Source organism: Sturnira hondurensis, unplaced genomic scaffold, assembly GCF_014824575.4.
Source record: "Sturnira hondurensis isolate 20B ecotype Veracruz unplaced genomic scaffold, ASM1482457v3 Scaffold0006437, whole genome shotgun sequence".
NCBI classification, from domain to species: domain Eukaryota; kingdom Metazoa; phylum Chordata; class Mammalia; order Chiroptera; family Phyllostomidae; genus Sturnira; species Sturnira hondurensis.
This window is the reverse complement of record NW_028079068.1, coordinates 2,255,402-2,278,077: the sequence shown is the minus strand read 5'-3', so window position 1 is coordinate 2,278,077 and position 22,676 is coordinate 2,255,402. Positions and strand designations below refer to the sequence as shown.

General features: G+C 47.1%; 1 protein-coding gene and 1 long non-coding RNA gene across 2 annotated transcripts in view; one reads left to right on the top strand and one right to left on the bottom strand.

Annotated features, from left to right (window-relative positions):
* Positions 1-18,858, bottom strand: part of ZC3HAV1 (zinc finger CCCH-type containing, antiviral 1) — a 62,131-nt gene extending 43,273 nt beyond the window's left edge. The window contains exons 1-2 of the mRNA XM_037049103.1: positions 18,530-18,858; positions 417-552 (exon numbers count right to left, since the gene is read on the bottom strand). Of these exons, the coding sequence (XP_036904998.1) occupies positions 417-552; positions 18,530-18,834 (441 nt within the window). The 5' untranslated portion in view covers positions 18,835-18,858. The remainder of the gene's footprint in view (positions 1-416; positions 553-18,529) is intronic.
* Positions 18,859-19,379: 521 nt separating this feature from the next.
* On the top strand, positions 19,380-20,133 carry LOC118989096 (uncharacterized). The gene is made up of 2 exons (XR_005066949.1): positions 19,380-19,473; positions 19,582-20,133. It is a non-coding gene; the product is annotated as an uncharacterized LOC118989096 (long non-coding RNA).
* The last annotated feature ends 2,543 nt before the right edge of the window (positions 20,134-22,676 follow it).

Here is a 22,676-nt window from a genome sequence, read left to right as displayed (position 1 = left end):
TTATATTTTATTTGAATCACTACATTTTGGGGTCCCCTTGTTACAACAGCTTAGCCTGTAACCTCAACCAATACACCGTCATTTTTCCAAAGCCTTCCTTCAAAGCTCACCTCTTCCAGGAGGCCACCATGATGGAAAGTATCAGTTAGTCCTACTGTATCTTCAGACCACACTTGCTCAGACAGAGCTCCCTAGCAGCCTAGGAGAGGAGGTACTCCAGACTCAAATTCTTATAAAACTTCAAAAGGGAAGGAAATTGCTGGAATCTTTTAGGTCACTCAACAACACCCACTTGTTGGTGCAGAGCCCTGGTGCTAACTTCGAGTTTTTCCCTGTCCCTCCTCCAGCATATCCGCGACACAACACTGCCGACTGTGTATTCTCCCCACTTCGTAAACCGGGGAGCCCTAACTTACCTCGGGCATAAAGAAAGGGTCATTCTGGATGAGAAGCACTGCTAATTCTTCTTGGTTCAGTCCAGAGATCTGATGTTGCTCCAGAACTTTAAAGTTCTCTTCTGAGAGGACATCGTGAGAATATTTGCATAAATTCCTGAAAGAAAATGGGAATAGTCAGTACTTCCAACTGAAAGGAAGAAATGAAAGAAAGAAAAAGAGAGAAAGGAAAAGAAAAAAGAAATTATTCAGCAACCTTTCAGTCATCAAAGATCAAGACCACACCCTTTGATGATCAATACACATTGATCCTGCTTAAAAGGTACACTTTAAAAATATATCGCCCTGGCTGGTGTGGCTCAGTGGATTGGGCACAGGCCTGTGAAGCAAAGGGTCACTGGTTCGAGTCCCAGTCAGGGCACATGCCTGGGTTGCAGGCCAGGTCCCCAGTAGGGGACACATGAGAGGCAACCACACATTGATATTTCTCTCCCACTCTCTCTCCTTCCCTTCCCCCTTCTCTAAAAATAAATAAATAAAATATTTAAAAATCTACACTGATGAAACACCTAGATGGGGGAGGGAGGGCTGTGTTTTTTCACATCTGTACTTTACATTAGTGCAATACTTCTTTAAACAGTATCTCCTCTGGTACACATTAATACTGTGAGAAGAGGGAAAATTAGCAAAAAAGCTCAAACCAATTTATTAGAATCACTGCCCACTGATAGCCAAAGAATAATCAGGACAACACCACAGCTACAGACTGACAAGCAAGTCAGTGAGAAACCCGAAATCCACTTAGCAAAGATTTTAATTGCCGGAAATTGTTCCTTGCTTTATCTCATCTGTGTCTCACACACCAAGGTACACCTGTGTGACTTGTGACTGCAAAGGAACAGAACAAGCTCTTGGTTGTCTACTTCAAACAGCTCTGTAGAAAGAGATAAAACCCCTTTTGCATTAAAGCTTTGATAACTTAGGTCAACACTATGCCCAGCAGAACTTTCTATGAGGGTGGAATTGCTCTCTCAAAAGAACTTTCCAACACAGAAGTCCAAATGGCTACGGAGCACTTGAAATACAGCTAGTAAGGCTTGGGAACTGAATTTTCTCTTTTCCTTTAATTGATTTGAATTTGCAAAGCCCCATACCTTGTGGCTACCACACAGAATGTTAGATCTTGGCTCTCCAAAGGGTGGTGGGAGAATCAGCAGTACCATCATTACCTGAGAGCTTGTCAGAAATTTAGACTCTCCTGCCCTGGCTGGTGTGGCTCAGTGGACTGAGCGCCCAGCCTGAGAACCAAGAGATCACTGGTTCGATGCCCAGTCAGGGCACATGCCTGGCTTGCAGGCCAGGTCCCTAGCATAGGGAGGGCCACATGTCAGTGTTTCCGTCCCTCTCTATCTCCCTCCCTTCTCTTCAGTCTCAAAATAAATAAACAAAATCTTAAAAAAAGAAAATAAATTTAGAAACTCCGACCCTACCCCACTCCTGCTAAATCAAAACCTACCTTTTAACAAAACCCCCAAATGATGTAATCACATTAAAATCTAAGAGGCACTGATTTAAAATATTTTACTTATTTTTAAAAATATTTTATTTATTTATTTCTAGAGAGAGGGGAAAGAAAGGAGAGAGGGAGAGAAACATCAATGTATGGTTGTGTCTCGCACGCCCCCTACCGGGGACACCTGGCCTGCAACCCAGGCATGTGCCCTGACTGGGAATCGAACAGGCGGCTCTTTGGTTCACAGGCCAGCACTCCATTCACTGAGCCATACCAGCCAGGACCAAGAGGCACTGATTTAGATCACTGAGAAGTCCAGAGAGCACTGATGTCTTCATGAGACAGAGGTTGATAGTTCTCAGTGTCCACAAACACACTCACTCCACATTCCATGTTTTAACAGACATACGCCATCTAAAGTATCGCCTAAGTCCTCAGGTTTATGATTTTAAGTTATTCATATGATGGAATATTCATATTTCCTACTTTGCACAGCCACTATCAAATTGTCAGGTGGTCAGGTGATGGCCAGATTTTCACTACAGAAACAGTGTGGCTACAACCTTTGTACAAACCACCTTTCTCTCTGCCTATTCTTTTCCTGGGAGTACTCCCCAAAGGACACAATTATTTTCTCGGCAGCCTGTGTTTCTCCAGAAAAGATACCCACATGAGAGTGTGATTACCTCCCTACAAGCACATTAATGTTGTTTTATTTTTTTTTTTTTGCTTCTTCAGTAAGTAGAAAATATGTGTATTTTTAATTTGCACTTAATAAGTAAATCTCTCCCTTTATCCTGTTCTATTTTCATTATTGAGAATTAAAATCTTTTTTTAAATATATTTTATTGATTATACCATTACAGTTGTTCTATTCCACCCCCCTTCATTCCCCTCCACCCTCACACTCCCTCCCCCACCATTCTCCCCCCCCTTAGTTTATAACCACGTGTCTCAACTTCTTTAGATTCTATATTTTCCCTACTATTCTTGCCCTCCCCCCTATCTATTTTCTACCTACCCTCTATGCTATTTTCTGTACCTTCTCCCCACTTCTCCTCCTCCTACTCCCCTGTTGCTAACCCTCCATGTGTTCTTCATTTCTATGGTTCCACTCCTGATCTAGCTGTCCTCTTGGTTTGCTTTTGTTTTAGTGGTGTGTTCCTTCTTGGGTCCAACTTCTTTGGGACTCTGAGCTTCCTGGATTTCCTGGAAGTCTATTTCCTTTGCCAGACTGGGGAAGTTCTCCTTTATTGTTTGTTCAAGTAAGTGTTCCACTCGTGGCTGTTTCTTTTTCCCTTCTGGTACCCCTATAATCTGGATGTTGGAACGTTTATAGATGTCCTAGAGGTTCCTAAGCCTCTCCTCATTTTTTTGAAATCTTGTTTCTTTATTCTTTTCTGGTTGGATGTTTCGTTCTTCCTTCTGGTCCACTCCATTGATTTGAGCCCCAGTTTCCTTTCCATCACTATTGGTTTCCTGTGCATCTCCCTTCATTTCCATTAGCTTAGCCTTCATATGTTCCTCTAATTTGTGGCTAAAATCAAACAGTTCTGTGAGCATCCTGATCACCAGTATTTTGAACTGATTTTGAACTGTGCATCTGAGAGGTTCGCTATTTCTTTTTCCGCTTAAAGGTATGGGCTCTGGGGCTTTGAGTTCTTGAGCCATATTTTGGACTGTTCATGCCTGTTAGGTATGAGGAGCGGAGCCCTAGGTGTTCACCAGGGTGGGGCCACTCAGTTGCTGGGTTGTGATGCTGTATGTGGGGGCAGGGTCAACAAGGAGCAATGGCGTCCTGTCTGCCTCCTGCCGCCGCGGCCCCCACAAGTGCCGCAGCTGCCACCGTCGCCAGTGCCCGCACGTTTCATCCCACTGCACGTGAGTGTGCCACCGCCGTCAGCCCCCCACCACTGGGTTCGCCCCCTGGGGCCTGCGTGGTCCGTCTCACTGTGCACGAATGTGACCGCGGTCAGTCTGCCCCGCACCCTGACTGGGTCCGGGCCACCTGCGAGCCTAGGTCTGGGGATCTTTCCTGCCGACCCAGCTCCACTGCTGGCTCTGCCCTTCTTACCGTCCCGGTTGAACGGTTAGTGGTTGTCAGACTTCCGTATAATTAAATTTTCTGTTGTCTGTGTCTTTGTTCTCCAAACCTTTGTTGTATTCAAACTTGGTTGTGGGAGAAGGCACAGTGTTTCCACCTATGCCTCCATCTTGGCGGAAGTTCTCTGAGAATTAAAATCTTTCTTTTCATAGTTCTTCCATTTCCTAAAGATCAAACCTTTATGTGTTGCCAGTACTATATTTTAGTCCATTGTTTCTAGTAAACGGAAATGCAACTGACTTTGAGAAAACATCTCATTGAAATTGATCATTTGTTTTTAAATGTTAACATCTAAATATTAACCTTTTGAAAGTCATTTATTCACATGCTGCTGGCTGTGTGGAAGGCATTTCTGAAGCCGCGCCCCCGGAACTGCCTTCAGATCCAGCTGTGAGGCCACCTTGAAACCCGACCAGCCCTCCCACACATCTTCCTTCTCACAGGGTCAAGGGCAGCTGGTCAGGCTCTGGCGACAGCTCTATCCCAGCCCTTTTCTCCCGTGGCCCCAGCTTTTCGTGTTCCTGGCACCCCCTGATAAGGCTGACCTCCGTCTCTGCTGGCTTTCGGGTTCTGCGCTTCCAGATAACTGCTCCCCCCAGCAGCCCCCACCCCCCAGGGCCCTCAGCAGCTGGGCTAAGACTCCACCTTATCGCTCTCCCAAGCCCCATGGGAGTGGGGACCTGAAGAGAACCTACAGCTGGGAGAGCCCAGCCTCCAGCCCCAAACAGACAGCCCCTCCACAGCAGCCTCATCAGGTGCGTGTGTGAGCCTCATTACCTCGTAAGGCATCTCAGTCACTGGCCACGGTCATGAATGATCCCCTGGATCCGGGGCTGAAAACGACCTGGACCAAACGCCCCACCACTGGCTAGACAGGATCTGCCCTCCAGCTCCGAGATAACTAGTCACGTGCTAATCAGAGGAAATTAAGAGTCTTTGCTTTTCCTTTAGCTCCCATCCCGACATCCTGAACACAGACCCAAGGCCATGGCACCTCGCCTGTGGCCAAATCAGGGTCACAGAAGAGGACCCAGCCCTTCTCTCCAGGTCCCAGAGAGATTCTGCTCTAGTCACACCGGTGTCTGTCCTGTCCTAACTGAAGTCAACATTCCCTCCAAATAACCAAAGGCAGCCAGGCAGCCTAACGAGGGTCCCACTGCCTGAACGAGAAGGAGGCGGCTCCCCGTCCCCCACCCCCACCCCCCCAGGAACATGGTGCCCAGCTGAGGGCCCAGTTTCACTTCTCATTTCCCCTCTCCAAGCTGCTGGCTCCTCTAGATTCTGCCACACTCACACCTTAAACCCTGCCTCAGTCTGCAACATCTGTGTCTCCCTGGGGTTTCTGACCGGCAGCCCCGCTCCGTCTCCCCACATTCCTTAGACTTCTCCCAACTTCTCAGCAGCTTTATCTCTGCCCCAATTTCAGCATATTGATCAGCCGGGGGGAGGGGCACAGAGTGTGTGCTCACCTATTTGGGAGAAGACCAGAAGTACGGAAACTAACATTTACCACGTATTTACTAAGGGATAGGAACTTTGTGCCTGCCATTTAATTTAGTCGTCGCACTCATCCTGTGGGGTAACGGTTCACTTTTTACTTTGGGAAACCGAGGCTGGAGAAAATGAGAATTCAAAGGTGACTCAAATAAGAGGAAGATCTGACCACTGAACCCAGGTCTCAAAAAATGCAAACAAAAACCGAATCTGGAAAAACAAAAACAGACATCTGAAACTTCTCCAAATCAGAAAGAAAAAAAAAAGGCCATCTGGATTATTTAAACATTGTTCCCCTGGACTAAAGGGAAAACTGAGAGCAGAGTCCAAGGAGAGAGAATGCGTGCAAACCATGTAAACAGTGTCGCAGGGACACCGTACGTGATGGAAACTCTTTCTTGTGACCGGCGTGGAGGAGACAAGCTCAGCAGCACGGGGCACGGTCAGGGACCGACGCCTCTGTGTTTGGGTTTAAGGTGGCAGAAGCTTCCTTTCCACTTTCTTCTGATTGCTTTGTCTCAGCTTTGGCTCCAGCTCCACTTCCTAATACTGGCTAGGAAGGAGGCTTGAGCCAAGAAATGCGGTGACCTCCCAGGGCTACTTGGGCTTCTCTGTGCCACTGGCTCTCAAAGTGAGGTCCCTGGGCGGACATCACCTGGGAGGCTGTGGGAAATGCAAATTCCCAGGCCCCACCCCAGACCTGGCAGGTGCGTCTCAAATTTTCATCCACATCAGAATCCTCTAGAGGGTTTGTCAGAACACAGTTACTGGGGCCCCTTTCCAGTCTCTGATCAGTCAGTGCGGGGAGAGGGGCTGGGAGTTTGCATTTCTAACCAGCTCCCGGGGGATGCTGAGGCTGCTGGTCCATTAAGTAAGTACTAAGTTCAAGGTTCCCTTCTCCAACCAAGGACAACAGCACCGCAGAAGGTTGATTTGTGGCCACGGGACTCCCCACCTTCTGCAAAACTCAAGAGCTCACCTACGAGCCGCTAGGAACTAACTGCCCAGGGAAAAAGAAGTGATTGCAGAATGCTGCCTGTGCTTGGAGCAGACAAACTCCAGTCCAAACAGCCGGAGTTGGGATAAAAGATAGCTCTTCAAAACGGCAGAGATGGCCTTGGAAGAGGCAGGCTTGTCTCTCTCTCAGGAATGTCAGGCCAGAAGCTTACATACGAGTGACCTTTTCCCTTGGCTCTTCCAGTCACAGAACAAAATGTTATTTTAACTCGGGCATTACATCCTCCCCCACCTGGGATGGGGCCTAGGCTGGGGGCAGCTGTCATCCCTGGCTACATCTAGTAATTAACGGGGGAGCGTGGACCAAAACCAGGCCGTGTGCTGACACTGATGCGCTCCCGGAGGCCTGTGTGGCAGCCTCACAGACTGAAGTTAAAACTTCCTAACAAAAGATGAGTCATGGTGGGTGGTCATGTCCTTGGCTGGTGTGTTTTTTTTTTCCCTAATGAAGGTCAATCTGGACCTTAACTGAGCCTGTCTGCGGTCTTGCTTTCTTTTTTTTTTTTTTTGCACTACAATGCCTGGTAACATACCTTTGCAATAGCAAAGTAAATTTCCTTTTTCCGGGTCCCTCAAAGTACCACCTGACCACACCAGAGCTGAGACGCAAATCCTCCTCTGTCGTTATTATCGTGGTGACTGTTCAGTGTTAATTCTACTGCACCCACCTCTGTAAAAATGTGTCCGTTTGGCTTTTCGTCCAATCCCAGAGAGTTCCCCGCTTTTCTTTCACTCCCCTCCCTCATCCATCACCAGTGGGTTTCATGTAACCCCTCACGCCTCCCCTTTTGATTGTACTGTATGAAATTCGTCGCAAACCTTCCATTCTCTGGAGCATTTTTCTCAGTCTCTGGAGACTTTGCTTCCCGGCAACCGTCCTCAGTTTGGCTCAAATAAATTCAAAAACTTCCCACAGGTTTGAACGTTTCTTCTACCCACAGGGGTACTTGGAACTACCTCAGCCTGGGCCGCCCCCGCAGAGACCGGCTGAGCTCCACCTGCGGGACCCAGGTGACTGCTGTGCAGTCGGGGCGGAGCATCGTTGGCCCACTTGTCAGGTTAGACTCTAGGCTGGGTGCCTGGACCAGACGTCACCTGTGAGCTGTTGCACTTCACCGGGCGGTCGACACAGCAGTCAACATCATGCCCAACCAGACCGACAGGAAACAGGAAAACGACAATAACCCAAGGGAAAGCCTTGTTTTTTGACAGTAATTTGTGTCAACATACCCCTCCCCTTCTCACTCTCCCCATTCTACTTCCCAGGACCACGCTGGGGCTGGGGAGGGGGGGGGGCGGTGGTTTGATAAAAACAAAGAGGCAGCTAATTTGTACAGAAAACAGGAAATAGCTCACCATGACGTAAGTCAGGTGAAAAAGGAACCAGGATGTGCGAAAAATGATCATGGAGAGACCGCTGGTCTAAAGAATCAAATGTCATCAGTGAAAAATCCTAATGAAGTATTTGTTGTAAAGCCATGATGTTCCTGTCCTCCGCGTTTGTACTTCGGATGTTCAAGACTAAATTGCCACGTTACTAGAGGCAGGGTTGGTTCAGTGAATGCGGAACCCATAGTAAGACCAGAGACCAGAGCGGGCTGGTAGAGAGCCCAGGAGCAGGGAAAGAACAACGGGGTCGGGGGACAAAGGGTGGAGCTGAAGGACTGGGCCTGCCGTAACCACAACTGTAGCACCAGGGACGCACCAGGTGCAGAGAACACAGCAGACTGTGACAACACAGAGAGTGCAGGGTGCAGACCTGCTGGAGCTGCTGCCAGCTGGAGGCCACCTGGCGACAGGAATGCAGCTGGGAGGCTGCAAGGCTCTGGGCAGCAGAGGGGAGGGGGAGGGGTGAGGGAGGGGGGCAGGTCCGCTGAGGATGGGAGAGGTAGGTGCCTTCTCCAGGAACTACACACTCTCACGTGGTACCAAAGGTGGCGGCGGGGATGCCACCCAACAACCATCTTGTCACGGTGGCCAATCTCCTCAGTCTTCACTGGTTCCCCAGTCCCCTGAACTACTGGTTCCCTAACTTTGCGGCTCACTGGAACCACCTAGGGACTTAAGGGAAATCCCAAGGCCCATGTCATACCTCTTACCCATCCAATCAGAATGTCTAGGGAGGGGGAGTGGGACACGAGCGTTTTCTAAAGATTTTACAAGTGACTCCCAGGAGCAGCAAAAGTTTCGGAGCTATGGGGATGGAGAAAAAAATGTAGGAAGTGAGAAGAGTGAAGAGCAGGGGACAGGGACGCCACTGCCAAAACCCTGATGACTGGATCAAGTAGCACAGACAGGGCTCCCTCCTCACACATGCCCTTCGGCCCCTGCCAAACCTCCCAACATAAATCCCCTTGGAAGTTAAGAACATTAAAATAACGATGTTTGAGGATTCCTTTAGTCAGAAAGGAAGGGGCAAACACTTCTAGAATAATAGCTTACTGTTTGTATTCAAGAAATCTCTCTCTTTTTTGGCACAGCACAACAAATTTTAATGTCTCCCCTTTGGTGTAGGACTAGGGGAGGTAAAATTACCCACTTCTGGGGACACCCCAAAAGTGGCCTGGCATTTCTGTATGGAAGATTTGGTCCAATGTCTCTCTGGCTTAGGACACCAAAAGGCACATAGTTGGCTCAGCTGCTCTGGGCTGGGGCGGAAGGTGAGCAGGGAGGTGGTCTGGGAAAGGTAGGCAGCCACAGGGTGGGCTCAAGTTCTTGTGGACAGAGGTAGTTGGTCCCAGGTGGATGCTGGGGCAGACAAGGGCAGCTTGAGGCTCAGGCTGGGTAGAGGCCACTGCGGTGGCCCGAATCTGCCCAGTCCACACAGCTCACGGCTCTGCCAGCACACCTGGACCTCCCTCTGGGCCCCGGAGGGGATGTACATTCCTGCTGATGTGGAAACCGAAGTCTCCTCAAATGTGGCCGGGGGCAGTCGCAGCTGAGTCACAGTGTCCTCCAGGGCTCTTGAGGTGCAGACCACATTAGGGGCCTTCCCAGGCCTGAAGCACCTTCATCCCCTCCAGCTCGAAGCCCCTTTTTTCGAAACGCAGAATCACGTCCCCAACAAGCCTCCATGGCCACGGGGGTCTGCTCCTGGGTGCAGGAAGACCCTCTAGAGCCGGGGCTCATGAGCAGGCTGGGATCCAGGGCCCTCAAGAAGCATTTCTTGATGGGGTGACTGGTACGTCCACAGTTTTCTATATATCTTGTGATTCTATTACATGTAAGTAACGAATAGGCCACCCTAACCTTGGGGAAAACAGTTCTTTCTTCATCTCTGTTCACTCTGCACTAAAGAATCCATTTCTCTCTTATTCCTCCAAGCCACGAAGCCACAGAAAACCTTGCCTCTGCCCTCTGCCCAGCGTTGCTGCTCCTCACCTACTGTTTCTGAAAGTGTGGTTCCTGAACCCCTGAGAAGGAATCCTCAGGTGGACGGTTAAAACGCAGATTCCGGCCCCGCCCGACTCCAGCCGCGCCAGAAGGTCTGACCTGTGACTTTGGAATCCGCATTTTCCTAAGTTTCCCCCAGGTGACACTGATAAGTAGCCACGTTCCAGGAAGTACTGCTTCAGCGCTGGGGGCCACCCAAGACTGCTCCACCAGCGTGTGGGAGGAAATGTTGCAACTCTTTCTACTTATTTTCTATCTAAACGACTAAAAAAGTCATTGCCTGGATTGACAGCGGTGGAGGGAATTAACTGGTTGATTTAGAAGGGGCCCAAGAGAACCTGTAGGATGGATAGAAATTTTCTTTGTCTCGACGGTGGTCCTTACGTAGTGTATCCACCATTTGTCAAGACTCTTCAAGTGCCCGTGGGCACATTTATTGTGCATAAATCATACCTCAGTAGGGTTGATTTTAAAGTTATTTTTAAAGGTAAAAACATTATCAAATATTTAATATACAAATTAAAAGTTATATATATTATTAAATAAGTGCTCACATAATCAGAGTACGTGATCAAAATTTCCTCTATTAGTCCTGACCAGTAGAGCTCAGTGGGTTGGGCACCATCCCATACACCGAAAGGTCACCAGTTCGATTCCGGGTCAGGGCACATGCCTGGGTTGTGGGTTTGATCCCTGGTGGCGGTGTGTACAAGAGGCAACCGGTCACTGTTTCTCTCTCTTCTGCCCTCCCTTCCCCTCTCTCTAAAAATAAACAAAAATAAAATCTTTTTAAAAAAATTTCCTCCACTGACAAGGAAGGAATCAAAATGTTTGGAAACCCCTTCCCTAGAAGACCTCCCAGTTGGTCTAAAATGTACTGAAATCTCTCCTCCGTGGGTAAGGGTTAAAAGATCCTAAAATGGGTCTCTCTCCTCCCAGAGCTCCGCTCCCCTGCTTCAACTTGGTTAAACTGATTTCTCCCTGGGCCCGAAATCCTGGATCCTTCTGGATTCTTTTACTCCTTTTCCAGCCTCATCCCTGGGCCGTGCCATTTCAAAGCAGCCCATAGGGGAAGGTCACAGGTACCTGTCTGAACAGAAATGTGGTCAGAAGCAGTAAGCAAATTGGAACGCTTTGATGGAAGGAAAACAAATCTACCCTCATTTTAAATATTTCATCTTGCCGTCCCTACATTATGTCAAAAAGAAGGAAATATTTTGTCATCAGATGCTTATTGGTCACGAAGATTTTTATCATGATTCCCAGGATCACTTCTAATGTCGTGGTTTCTGAGGATTAATGTCTGCAGAAAGCTACAGAAAGTGAGTGAAATTGGATCAAGTCAAAATAAAAGCGGAAGCAAATCTAAAAAGAGAACCAAAAAAGTTCCAAATGGTTCTTAAGGGGTACACACCTCCTTGTGCTTTGATGTCGCAGAAAAGAGCCTGTCTCCAAGGCCATGGGCCTGACAACACCACCCCACGGGCAGAGCACAATTAGTAACAGAAGGAACTCCCCGGGAGACACACACCTTCTGGGTAAATACACCCACGTAAATGATGCGTAACATGCAGAAGTAAAAGGCAAACCCTGAACACTCTACGCTAAGTGAAAGGAGCCAGACACAATGCAATATACCTTGTATGATTCCATTTATAGGAAACATCCAGAATAGTCCAATCACAGGGAGATGGTAATCAGAGGTTACCACGGGCTGGGGAGGGGGAATGTGGGGGGACTGCTGATGGGGAGGGCCTTCTTTTTGGGGGAGAGGGAAACGTTCTGCAACGAGGCAATGGTGAGGGTTGCACAATACCGTGAATGTACTTCGTGCCACTGAATGTACACACTTTACAAAGGTAAGAAATAAAGACAAATAAAAGCTACTATAGACAAAGACAAACAGAGCACCAAGATGGCAAAAAAAAAAAAAAGCCAAATGCGAATAAGCAATGACTGAAAATTAGACACCAAGCAAGACAAACTTTAAAAACAAGCATTATGACTTAAATGTTTGGCGCACCATGGTTACAGTAAAACACCTGAAAATGATCTAAATTTTAATCATGTGAAAATTGATATGTAAACTATGTGTATTTATACAAAGGAAAGCCACACATGAGAATGAACCACAGCAGTGCCTCTCCCAAAAACTGTGGGGCTGGGGCAAGATAAAATAGAGATCCATGCACCCAGCATCTAAATACTTTAATTAATCAAGTTAAGAAATGGCTCAGTAACATAAATTCTCTCTTCCGATCTTTTTTTTTATTAAAATATTTCACTTATTTTCAGAGAGAGGGGAAGGGAGGGAGAAAGAGAAGGGGAGAAATATTAACGGGAAAGAGAAACATCCATTGGTTGCCTCTCATACACGCCCTGGCCAGGGATAGAACTGGCAACCTTCGGCTTTGCTGGACGACGCCCACCCAACTGAGCCACACCACTCAGAGGTCTCTCCTCCTATTTTCACAGACAGACTTTTGTAAGGACTTGGAAGGCCAGGTTGGAATTTAGAATTCCCAGACTCCTCAGAGTTCTATGGTGGGACACCGCAGCACAAAGAAGGTTCCACACAGGCCCCCAGCTCCAGCCCGCCCTCCACTTCTCTTCCCAGCCCAGGCTCAGTGACGGGCTGCTCACGTCACCGTACAGAGGCAATGGACACACCAGCCAAATTCCTCCCACGTGTACTAAGACCTGGCGAAGAAGTCCACAGAGGCTCCACAAGTAGCTTGGAGAATTCCCAGGTCACGGGCTCAATTCCAGGTCAGGGCACACGCTTATGTTACAATCCCTGGCCAGGGCAAGTACAAGAGGCAACTGATCAACGTGCCTCTCTCACATCGATGGTTCCCTCCTTCTCTCTCTCACTGCCTTCCCCTTTCTCTAAAATCAGTAAGCACATCTTCAGGTGAGGATAAAAAAAATTAAAACATGAAACACCCTATGATCCGCAATCCCACTCCTGGGTATATACCTATGGGACGAAATCGTTACCTCCAAGAGGTGTCTGCAGTCCCGGGCTCACCGCTGCAGTATCCACAGTAACCAGCACGTGGAAACTGCCGAAGTGCCCGTCAACAGCAGACAGGATAAAGAGAATGTGGTATATACGTGTACAATGGAACATTATGCAACCACAAAAAGAAGAAAATGCCACCCTCTGTGACCACAGGTATGAACCTAAAGACATTATGCTAAGTGAAATAAGCCAGTTACAGAAAGACAAATACTACATCATCTCCCTTAAACACAGAGTCTAACAAAAAGCCAAATTCACAGAAGAAGAGAGGAGAATTGCCAGGGGTGGGAGGAGGGATGTTGGTGGGAGGAGGGATGAGTTATAAGTGGATGAGTTATAAGTGGATGAGTTTTGAAGATCTAAGGTGCAGGATGATGGTGACTACAGTTAATAATGATGTATACTGGAAACTGGATGAGAAAATGGATGTTAAATGTTCTCACCATGAAAAAGGGGGGAGGGCCCTGGCTGGTGTGGCTCAGTGGATTGAGCGTTGGCCTAGGAACCAAAGGGTCGCTGGTTCGATGCCCAGTCAGGGCGCATGCCTTGGTTGCAAGCCAGATACCCAGTTGGGTACATGCATGCAAGAGGCAAGCACACATCCATGTTTCTCTCTCTTTCTCCCTTCCTCCTCTCTCTAAAAATAAATAAAATCTTTTTGAAAAGGGGGGAGGTGTAAATAGATGAGGTGATGGATAGTTTAATTAGCGTGGTTGAGGGAATAATTTCACAATGCATAGGTATGTATCAAAATATCACATTGTATACCATAAATACATACATGTTTAGTAGTCAATCTCACTCTCAATAAAACTGAAGAAAAAAAAAAACAGCGTTTATCTCTACTGAATACCTCTATCATGGGGGGTTTCACTGTGTAATATTTTATTTCTGAAGCTGATTTGTGGGTACACAGCCATTTACTGTATGTTTTATATAGCTTCATAAGACTTAAATTTCACTAATAAAAATTTTAATGAGAAAATTCTTCTAAAGTTGAAACAGAAGATATTGCCCTGGCTGGTGTGGCTCAGTGGATTGTGTGCCGACCGGAAAAGTCACCGGTTCAATTCCTGGTCAGAGCACATTCCTGGGTTGCAGGCCAGGTCCCCAGCTGGGGGCATGCGAGAGGCAAACAATGGATGTTTCTCTGGGACACTGATGTTTCTCTCCCTGTCTCCTCCCTCCCTCCTCCTCTCTCTAAAAATAAATAAATAAAGTCTTTAAAAACAAAAAAGATACTGTTTTATACCCTTCAGATTGGCATAAATCCAAAAAGTCTGATAATACCAAGTGCTTGTTGGCCATAAAATGGGGGACCCTGGGACTCTCGAACATGAAAGGAGAAATTGGCACGACCGCCTTTAGCAGCAATTTGCTCTCATCTGGAAAAGTTGAAGCTGCACGACCATTTGACCCAGCGATTTCATTTGCTAACGGCGCCGGGCCGTTCTTGCCAGGAGCACCAAGGAATGGGTGTGCTCTTGGCAGCATGGCCGGTTGGAGCAAAAACTTGGAAATATCCCAAATGCTTATTTATTAGAGGAACAGCTACGGATCGTGGCAAAAATCAGATGATGAAATACTACACAGCTGTTAAAAGTTAGTAATTAGGCTCTGGTGACAACATGAATTAGATGTCCAAAACCTAACATTGAGTGAAAATTCTAAAACACGTAAAACAATACTGCATTTCGTATATGGGCATAATGAACATGTAAGTGAGGCAATTATGAAATTACAGAAAGGCAGGACACACACCCAAATCATGACTGAGGCTGCTTCTGGGAAGAAAGGGGAGTAGGACTAAGGAAGAGAAAAAAAATAATAACTTTAGGCCCATTACAGCTTTCCACTTTATTTTATTTTATTTTATTTAAATATTTTATTTATTTATCTTTAGAGGGGAAGGGAAGGAGAGAGGGAGAGAAATATCAATGTATGGTTGCCTCTGCTGAGGAGACACAATGTATCGTGTGTCCCCTGCCGGGAATTGGCCTGCAACCCAGGTATGTGCCCTGACTGGGAATCGAACCACGATCCTCTTTATTTTAGAAGAAGCAGAAATGAAAAATGTAAACACTGCTTATTTCTGGAAGGTAAGTTATGAGCTTATTACATTAATATAACTTGTTGCATTATATACTCAGAATAAATATACTCCAGTGCTTGTTATATTGTTCTTTGCACTTGGCGGGGGAGGGGGAGGGCTTGGGGGGGTCAATTTATGAAACAGTCCTAAGTAATCCTCTCCCCATCTACCTACCCTCACCCAAAGCTTCAGTGAACCACAGGGCATAGGCACGCAAACAGCAAACAGGAAAGAGACCAGAGGAAACAGCCATGTTAGCAGAAACCACAAAGCTGGTGGAAGACACACAGACAACCTGCTCTAAGCAGAGATCACGCTTGCAAAAAGCATAACTTGCATTCATGCAAGCTGACACTTCACACAGCCATCTGACCACATAAGTAGCTCATTAAGAAGTTACGAAGATCTAGGTTCCACACCAGCTCTGCCAGTTATCTGCCATGTGGCCTTCAGTAAATTTCACAACAGCTCTGCGCCTGCGTTTCCTTACGTTAGGATGGGGCTTACAACCCCTGCACCTCAAAGATCGTGGTCAAGACTAACTCGGATCCCTTCTCCTAAGCGCTTTGTCAGAGTGCGTGGTGCACAGGGACTGGTTCAGTGAATGGGTACTGTGTGTATCCGAAGTGAGGTAAGAACCCCACTCCTGGGCCTCTATTTCAGCAAGGGGTCAGGAACAACCAAACTGAGGCATCAAAACAAGTAATTATCCAACAACAAAGCAAGCCCTGGTGTTGACTAAAAGGTGTGGCTAAAAGCAATGAAAGAGACAAGATGGGAACTACAGAATCTGAAAGATCCCATTTGTGCATAACAGCACTACAAAGGCAATTTTATAAATCCAGCAAAGTGCAAACGGTCCTCAAATAGAACAGTTTACCAAACTGAATGGTAATCTCCAGGTGGGTACCAATTGGTCAACTGATCCCACCATTAACCTGTAATCCACAAAGAAAGTTCTTAGACTCCCACACTTCACGTTTTAGAAGATAAGCTTTTACAAGTTCTTAAGAAGGGGAGAACATTTTTAAAACGTACTTGGGGGGAAAAAAACACATTATTTTCCAGGCTTTGAGCCAAAAAAAAAATTCTTCATTATTTTGAGGACGCAATGTACATTAGTGGATTAAAAATTCGTAATTCTGAAATTCAAAAGGGGTGCAAAGTAAATTTTAGAAGTTTGTAAAAAATATAGCAACCAATAAATGTACAGAATAAAAATTTATCATTTCACTTATAAAATAAAAGTATAGACTTAAATGGATTCCCAAAAAAATCCATACAAACTTTCACTGACCAAATTATCCCTAAACTACATACATTCTCTTAAAATACAGAAAAGTGGAGGTTAGCAACCTAAATTATAAGCCTAAAATGGTTTTGATGTTACAAACGAGACCCCCCCAAAAAAGTTCACAAAACAAAAAACTAATGTTTCTAAAATTCATAAGACAAAAAGCTAAAGTTTCTAGAAGTTTGTGTATAAGAAATTGAAACAAAGTTTCTAAATATATCGGATATGTAATATATTGAAACAATTAAGGATTACGTCTGTATAGGTTTTTTTCCTGAAAAGGCAAATCAGATTATAAATCAGGAAATTTCAAAGTAACTGGAAATTCAATGAAACTGAAATAGTAATTGTAAAAAAATGTGATCGCTGTACCACGATTACGTTAATAAAACAGAGTCCTTATGCTTTAGAGATACTAAAGTATTTATGAAGCAAAGAAACGTTGGAGATGGGGACAGAGATGGAGAGGCGGGAATAAATGAAACAAAACTACCCATATTCTGAAAACTGCTGAAGCAAAGTGGTGTGTATATGGGGTCCACCATTCTCTTTTTGCTACTTTAATGTAATTTTAAAATAGCCACAGTAAAAATAAGTAAATAAATAAAAGCAATATGTGTATTTAACACTTAATTAGGTTAAAAGCCAAAGCTAGTTGGTGAAAACGATTTCACAACAGAACAGAAGAAAAAGAGGTACCAAAGCGTTCCAACCCTTACTCGGTATAGTGCTAGAATGTTCCTTTTCTTTCTCTCTTCCCCCTGGTCTTCCTTCCTGATGTCATCCGCTGCTGTGACTTAGCTGTCTCCCTCTGTATCCCTAACTTCCCAAAAGCCAGACATACTTCCAAATTGGTGCCTCACAACATATTCAAGAAATATTTTTCAATAACGAAACATATTCAAGCACTTTAATTTTTTTTGGTTTGCCCTAAACAAATGTTTTTTAAAATAATACCTTACCTATTTAAAACATAACTTCTACATGTTTTATTACACATTAGTGGGGGTGAGTAAATCTAAAATTTTCCGCCAACGAGTGCACGATCAGAAGTTTGAGGACCACCGTTTTGGACATTAGGATGCCACTTAAAGTTTTTGAGGGCAAAATGTGACAAGTCCTATATTAAGAAAAATAATGGAGCAGAACTCCTCAGGGAGAGAAAAGATGGGAGAAAGACTACAGTCAGAGACAATCGTACCCTAACTCGACAAGGCATTCCTTCAGAAGGGAGATAGGCAGCAGGACCCACGCAGGAAGAGGATGGGGGACTTCAGTAAAAGGGCTTGGTGATTAAGGTATTATCACCTTAATGATGCCGAAGGGGTTGGTGGGGGATGTCAGAGACCCTGCCCCGGAGGCAAAATGATGAGTTTGACTTACAATCAGGTATAAATGCTCCTCAGACACCGGAAGACCGAAAACCCAGATTCAGCCAAAGGCCTGGGCAACGGAAGTACACAAGGCAGGCATCTCTGTAGATGTAACCCCTTCACCCCAAGATGTGAACTCTTAGGGAGAGACTTGGTAGACAGGCTAAAAAGTGTAACCCCAACCTTGAGGCACATCTTATATTGAGGAGGCAATAAAGAACAAGTGGAAACCCAGAAATAGCTGCCTGAGAGGTAAGCCACACTATTTCAAAGCGGTCCCAAGAACGGGCGGTTGGGGACTTGGGCCACCGCGGGGAGGCCACCAGGAAAGAACGCTGGGAGAAAAACACATCATTGGTAATAACCCTGAACGGATGGTGCGGACCAGCATCGGGTATCAGAAAAGGGACAATGAGGGAAATGGAGACGGATCTAGGTGCGCAGCACGGTGGGGGTGTGGGAACGCGCCTAGGAACGGAGGTAGCCAAGAGGTAAATACTCAAGATCCCAGAGAGTGAAGGCATTCTCCTTCGTTCCCAAACCTGCCTCCAAATTCTCCAGGCCCTGGCGGACCCCAAAGTACCTTATTAAGAGGGCGGGGAGGTAAGGGTAGTCTTCCACGAGGCAGCATCACATGAACTGTATTTGAGAGAAAGTCTAGAGGCGCTGGAGGAAGGGCTCTCCGCAGACAAGTGAGGGGCTGGAGGAAGAGGCTGTGGGGTGCAAGGGGCCCCCTCCCCCCCGAGGGTGCGCCCCTCGCGCACCGCAGCCCCGATAGTCTTCCCAGCCCCGGACGCGCGAAGCCGCCCCTCCCTCGCAGCGCACTTACCGCTCCGACTGCGAATAGTGGCACCGGCCCAGCAGATTGAGTTTGCAGAGGTGCAGGTTTTCGCAGCCTTTGCAGTACTTGCGACGGCAGACGCGGGCTAAGGTAGTGGCCACCACCGACCGGGTGACCCCGACCCTGTCGCCGGTCTCTAACACCAAGAAGTGGTTGGGCCCGGCCGCCTCCAGCACCTCGCAGAGCTGCGCCTCGGAGAGCTTAATCTCGTCGAGCAGCGCGGCCAGGGCCATGCGGCCCCCGTGGGCGCACAGAATTTTGGAGATGAAGGAGCACACCGACGGGTCCGCCATGGCGCTGCGCTGGTCTGGCCGCGACGCGCGTCTCGGCTCCGGGAAGAATCGAAACTTACGGGAGCCCCGGGGGCGGAGGCGGGCGCGGGCGCAGGCGGCGCTCCGGCTGGGCGCGCCCGGGGTTCGCGAGCGCGCGCTCCCCGCCGCGGGCAGCGGAGCCCAGCAGTTTCGGTTTTTCGCTCGGCCGCGGGTCGAGAGGGCAGATACCACCGACCTGATCTAGTGTCAGGTCTGAAGTCTAGCGCGACGGGAACCGAAAGGAAAAAAAAGGCGAACCCCGCGGGCGGATCGGCGGACGACCGCGACGGCCGCCGCCGCCCTGCGTACGGCTCCCTGCGGGTTCTAGGCTGCGCGGGAGTGAGGTCCCCAGCTGGGCAGAGCGAGGTTTCTTCGGAAAGAAGAGAAACTAAAAATGATCTCGGGGCACTGGAGCAGTTTTTATAAGGCGGCCGGGGTGACGAATGACGCGAGTTTGGGAGCCGCCTTAAGTTGAATATCATTAACTTCACTCCATGTTGGAGGAAGTAACTTGAGCAAGCACGCACAGCCACCGGCCTGGATCCCGGATGCTCCCCGAGGTTCCCCAAATCCGGCGTAATTACAGGCACCGCCAGACCGTGGGCCGCCTAGCCGGGACCCGTGTGCCCTTTCTCCCGCACCACCACGCCCTTAAAACACACACACACACACACACACACACACACACAAAACGGTTATTCCTCTCCCTCTCTTTTGCCTTCTCTCGAGATTTTGAAAGAACCTCTTCCTGACCTTTGCTGGCCCGCATGCCTGCAATTGCTGACCGCGGTGCCCCAGGCAGCCCTGAATCAAGCAAGTCGCCACAAAGGAGCATGTTTAGACAGATCCCGAGATTCCTGGTAGGTTTTTCTCTTTAGATCTCTGCACAAGACCTCTTTTCCTGTGGGAACCCAACCGGGTCCCCCGGAGTTGGTATACAGATTAAGTGAAAACATTTGCGGTACAAAAGATACAAAAGAATTGTTGTCTGAAATTCTCTCGATCTGAAGATCTAAAGCAGAGCCCCTGAAAATACGGCTGCCTTGGACTGGCTTCCTAGGGAGTTCACCGCTGCTTCAGTTGCCTGGTGGAGGAGACACACTGCCCGTTATCATTGGCATCAAAAAGCCCAGTAGCGCCTTCCATAGTGTCCCATTGGGGCCCTAAAAACCCCGCTTCGTTAAATTGAGAGAGACACTCTTCTGGCTATTCCAGTTTTTATTACTGGGGGCTCCCCACCCTTACCCAGGTATAAATAAATCTTGTCTTTTCTCCTGTTCACCTATTTGTCAGTTAACTTGCAGGCCCGCAAGCGCTGGACCCAGGTTGGAAGAGGAGAAAGTTTCCTCCCCAACACTCCAAGTGAAATAAATGGGTCATTGGATCACGTGATCCAAGGAAATAAACTTTTTTTTTTCCATTGGTAGAACTCAGTTGTCAAATGAGAAATTCTGCAGAATGCTGATTGTGAATTCTCCCCAGGTCAGTCATTCGGGGCGGATGAACTTTGTCTCCCGGGAATAGAATACTTTGGTATGAAAACCAACCAAACTGGAGGCCCACACAAGATTGTCTGACATGTTCCCTCCAGCTATTCTATAGTTGCCTTTGATCCGCTTGGCCTTAGCTGTGGTCTGATAGGCTCCCAAGAAAGGGCTTTCATGATCAAATCCATTAAATTCAGCATAGCATCTTGCCGGAGCCAGGGTGGCTCACTGGGTTGGAATGTCATCCTGTAAAGCAAAAGGTCAAAGTTTCGATTCCCAGTCAAGGCACATGCCTAGGCTGTGATTCTGTCCCCAGTTAGGGGTATGTGAGAGGCTTCCTTCCTCTCCCGTCTCTTCCCCTGTGTCTAAAATCAATAAACACATCCTTGGGTGAGGATAAAAAATAATAAAAATAAATAAGTCCTCCTGGCTGGAGTAGCTCAGTGGATTGAGCATGGGCCTGTGAGCCAGCCGATCACGGTTCGATTCCCAGTCAGGGCACATGCCTGGGTTCCAGGCCAGTTCCCAGCAGGGGACTCATAAGAGGCAACCATACACTGATGCTTCTCTCCTTCTCTCCTTCCCTTCCCCTCTAAAGATAAATAAATTTTTAAAAGAAAAAATAAATAAATAAGTCCTTACATTAGTCAGTCACTCTGAACATGCAGAAGTTTAAGACATAGTCCCTGCCCTCAAAGAGCTTGTGTTTTGGAAAACATGAAAAAACATTTAATTGTAAGGGAATCAGATCCCAAATAGCATCACTTGTGCTAAAACCTATGAAACCAAATCTAGATTTAATACCTGATTTAACTGCACTTTAACCCTCTCCCAGAAAGATAATCTTTTTTTAAAGATTTTTATTTATTTATTTTTAGAGAGGGGAAGGGAGGGAGAAAGAGTGGGAGAGAAACATCAATGTGTGGTTGCCTCTCATGTGGCCCCCCCACTGGGGACCCAGTCCACAACCCAGGCATGTGCCCTGACTAGGAATCGAACCTGTGACCCTTTAGTTTGCAGCCCGCGCTCAATCCACTGAGCTATGCCGGCCAGGGCCCAGAAATATAATCTTAATTGACCACTCTAGAATTTGGTTAAAAAATCTGTAAGGTAAAATCTGTTTTTTTAAAATTACTTATTGATTACTTACTTATTGAGAGAGAGAAACATCGCTTTGTTGTTCCACTTCTCATGCGTTCATTGGTTGATTTTTGTATGTGCCTTGACCGAGGATCGAACTCACAACCTTGGTGCTTTGGGTTAGTGCTCTAAACAACTGAGATACCCAGCCAAGGTTTGTTATGGGGGCCCTCTTCATCTCTCCCTCACCCCCCAGGAAGAAGAGGCAATCTGTGTGATAAAAACCCTACCCTTTTCTTCCTCCCCCAAAAGATGATGTCCTTGCCTAAAAATAGTCATTTCTTTTGCTAATAATTCACCCTTCTGCCTATAAAAACCTGCCATTTTATATACCCCTTGGAGGCCCTTTTCTTTGCTAGATGGGATCTTGCCAGATTTATGAGTTGCTTAATAAAGCCAATTAGACTTTCAATTTTACTTGGTTGAATTTTGCTTATTCGCAGGTTAAATGCTGTGATTGGTATATAAGACATTTGAGAAGGTAAAGTACAGTTTGACTAGAGAGGTTGGGAATAGAGACACAAAATCCCCTACGATTTGAAGCCATGAAAAACCATTTAAGGGATTGTGAGAAGGGAAAAGGCAGCTATTGGGGGAAATTTTGAAATTTGTGCCATTACGGATTGGGTTCTCCAGGAAGCAGACAGAGCTATGGAGTTAAGAGTTACAGAGGTTTCCTGTGGTGTCACACCATCACACCAGAAAAAGTTAAGGGAAGAAACTAATTGGTCCGTGGGGGCCCTCAGACTGCTGCGCATACCTCTGAAGTCTGCCAGCTGGGACAGGCGCCTAGCCTTGGGCCACTGCCTTGTTTCCTCTTGGGGGGGGGGGGTGTCAGGGAGAAGTACGTGACTTTAGTCCAAACACTGGGGCGGATCCTGAAGGAGCTTAAGCTGGAAGCTATCACCTACACACTCCCTGAGTTGAGCAACACTTGCTAGCTGACTGCGGGTACAAGTGACACGTTGCGCCACCAGTGTCTCTTTCTCCATTTGTATTCAGAAAATGTCTTCAGGGGTCTGGCGGGCTGCTCTTCCTGAAAGGAAACTGGGCAAAAGGAAGTTCATGCAACTCACTACAGCCCCTGTCAAGGCAATTGGTTGCCAGGTCACGACTGGGCCTCCTGATATTCCTCCTGTGCACCACTGTGCATCCTATTTCCCCTCCCCCTCAGCTACCACCTCAAGCGTTCTCAGT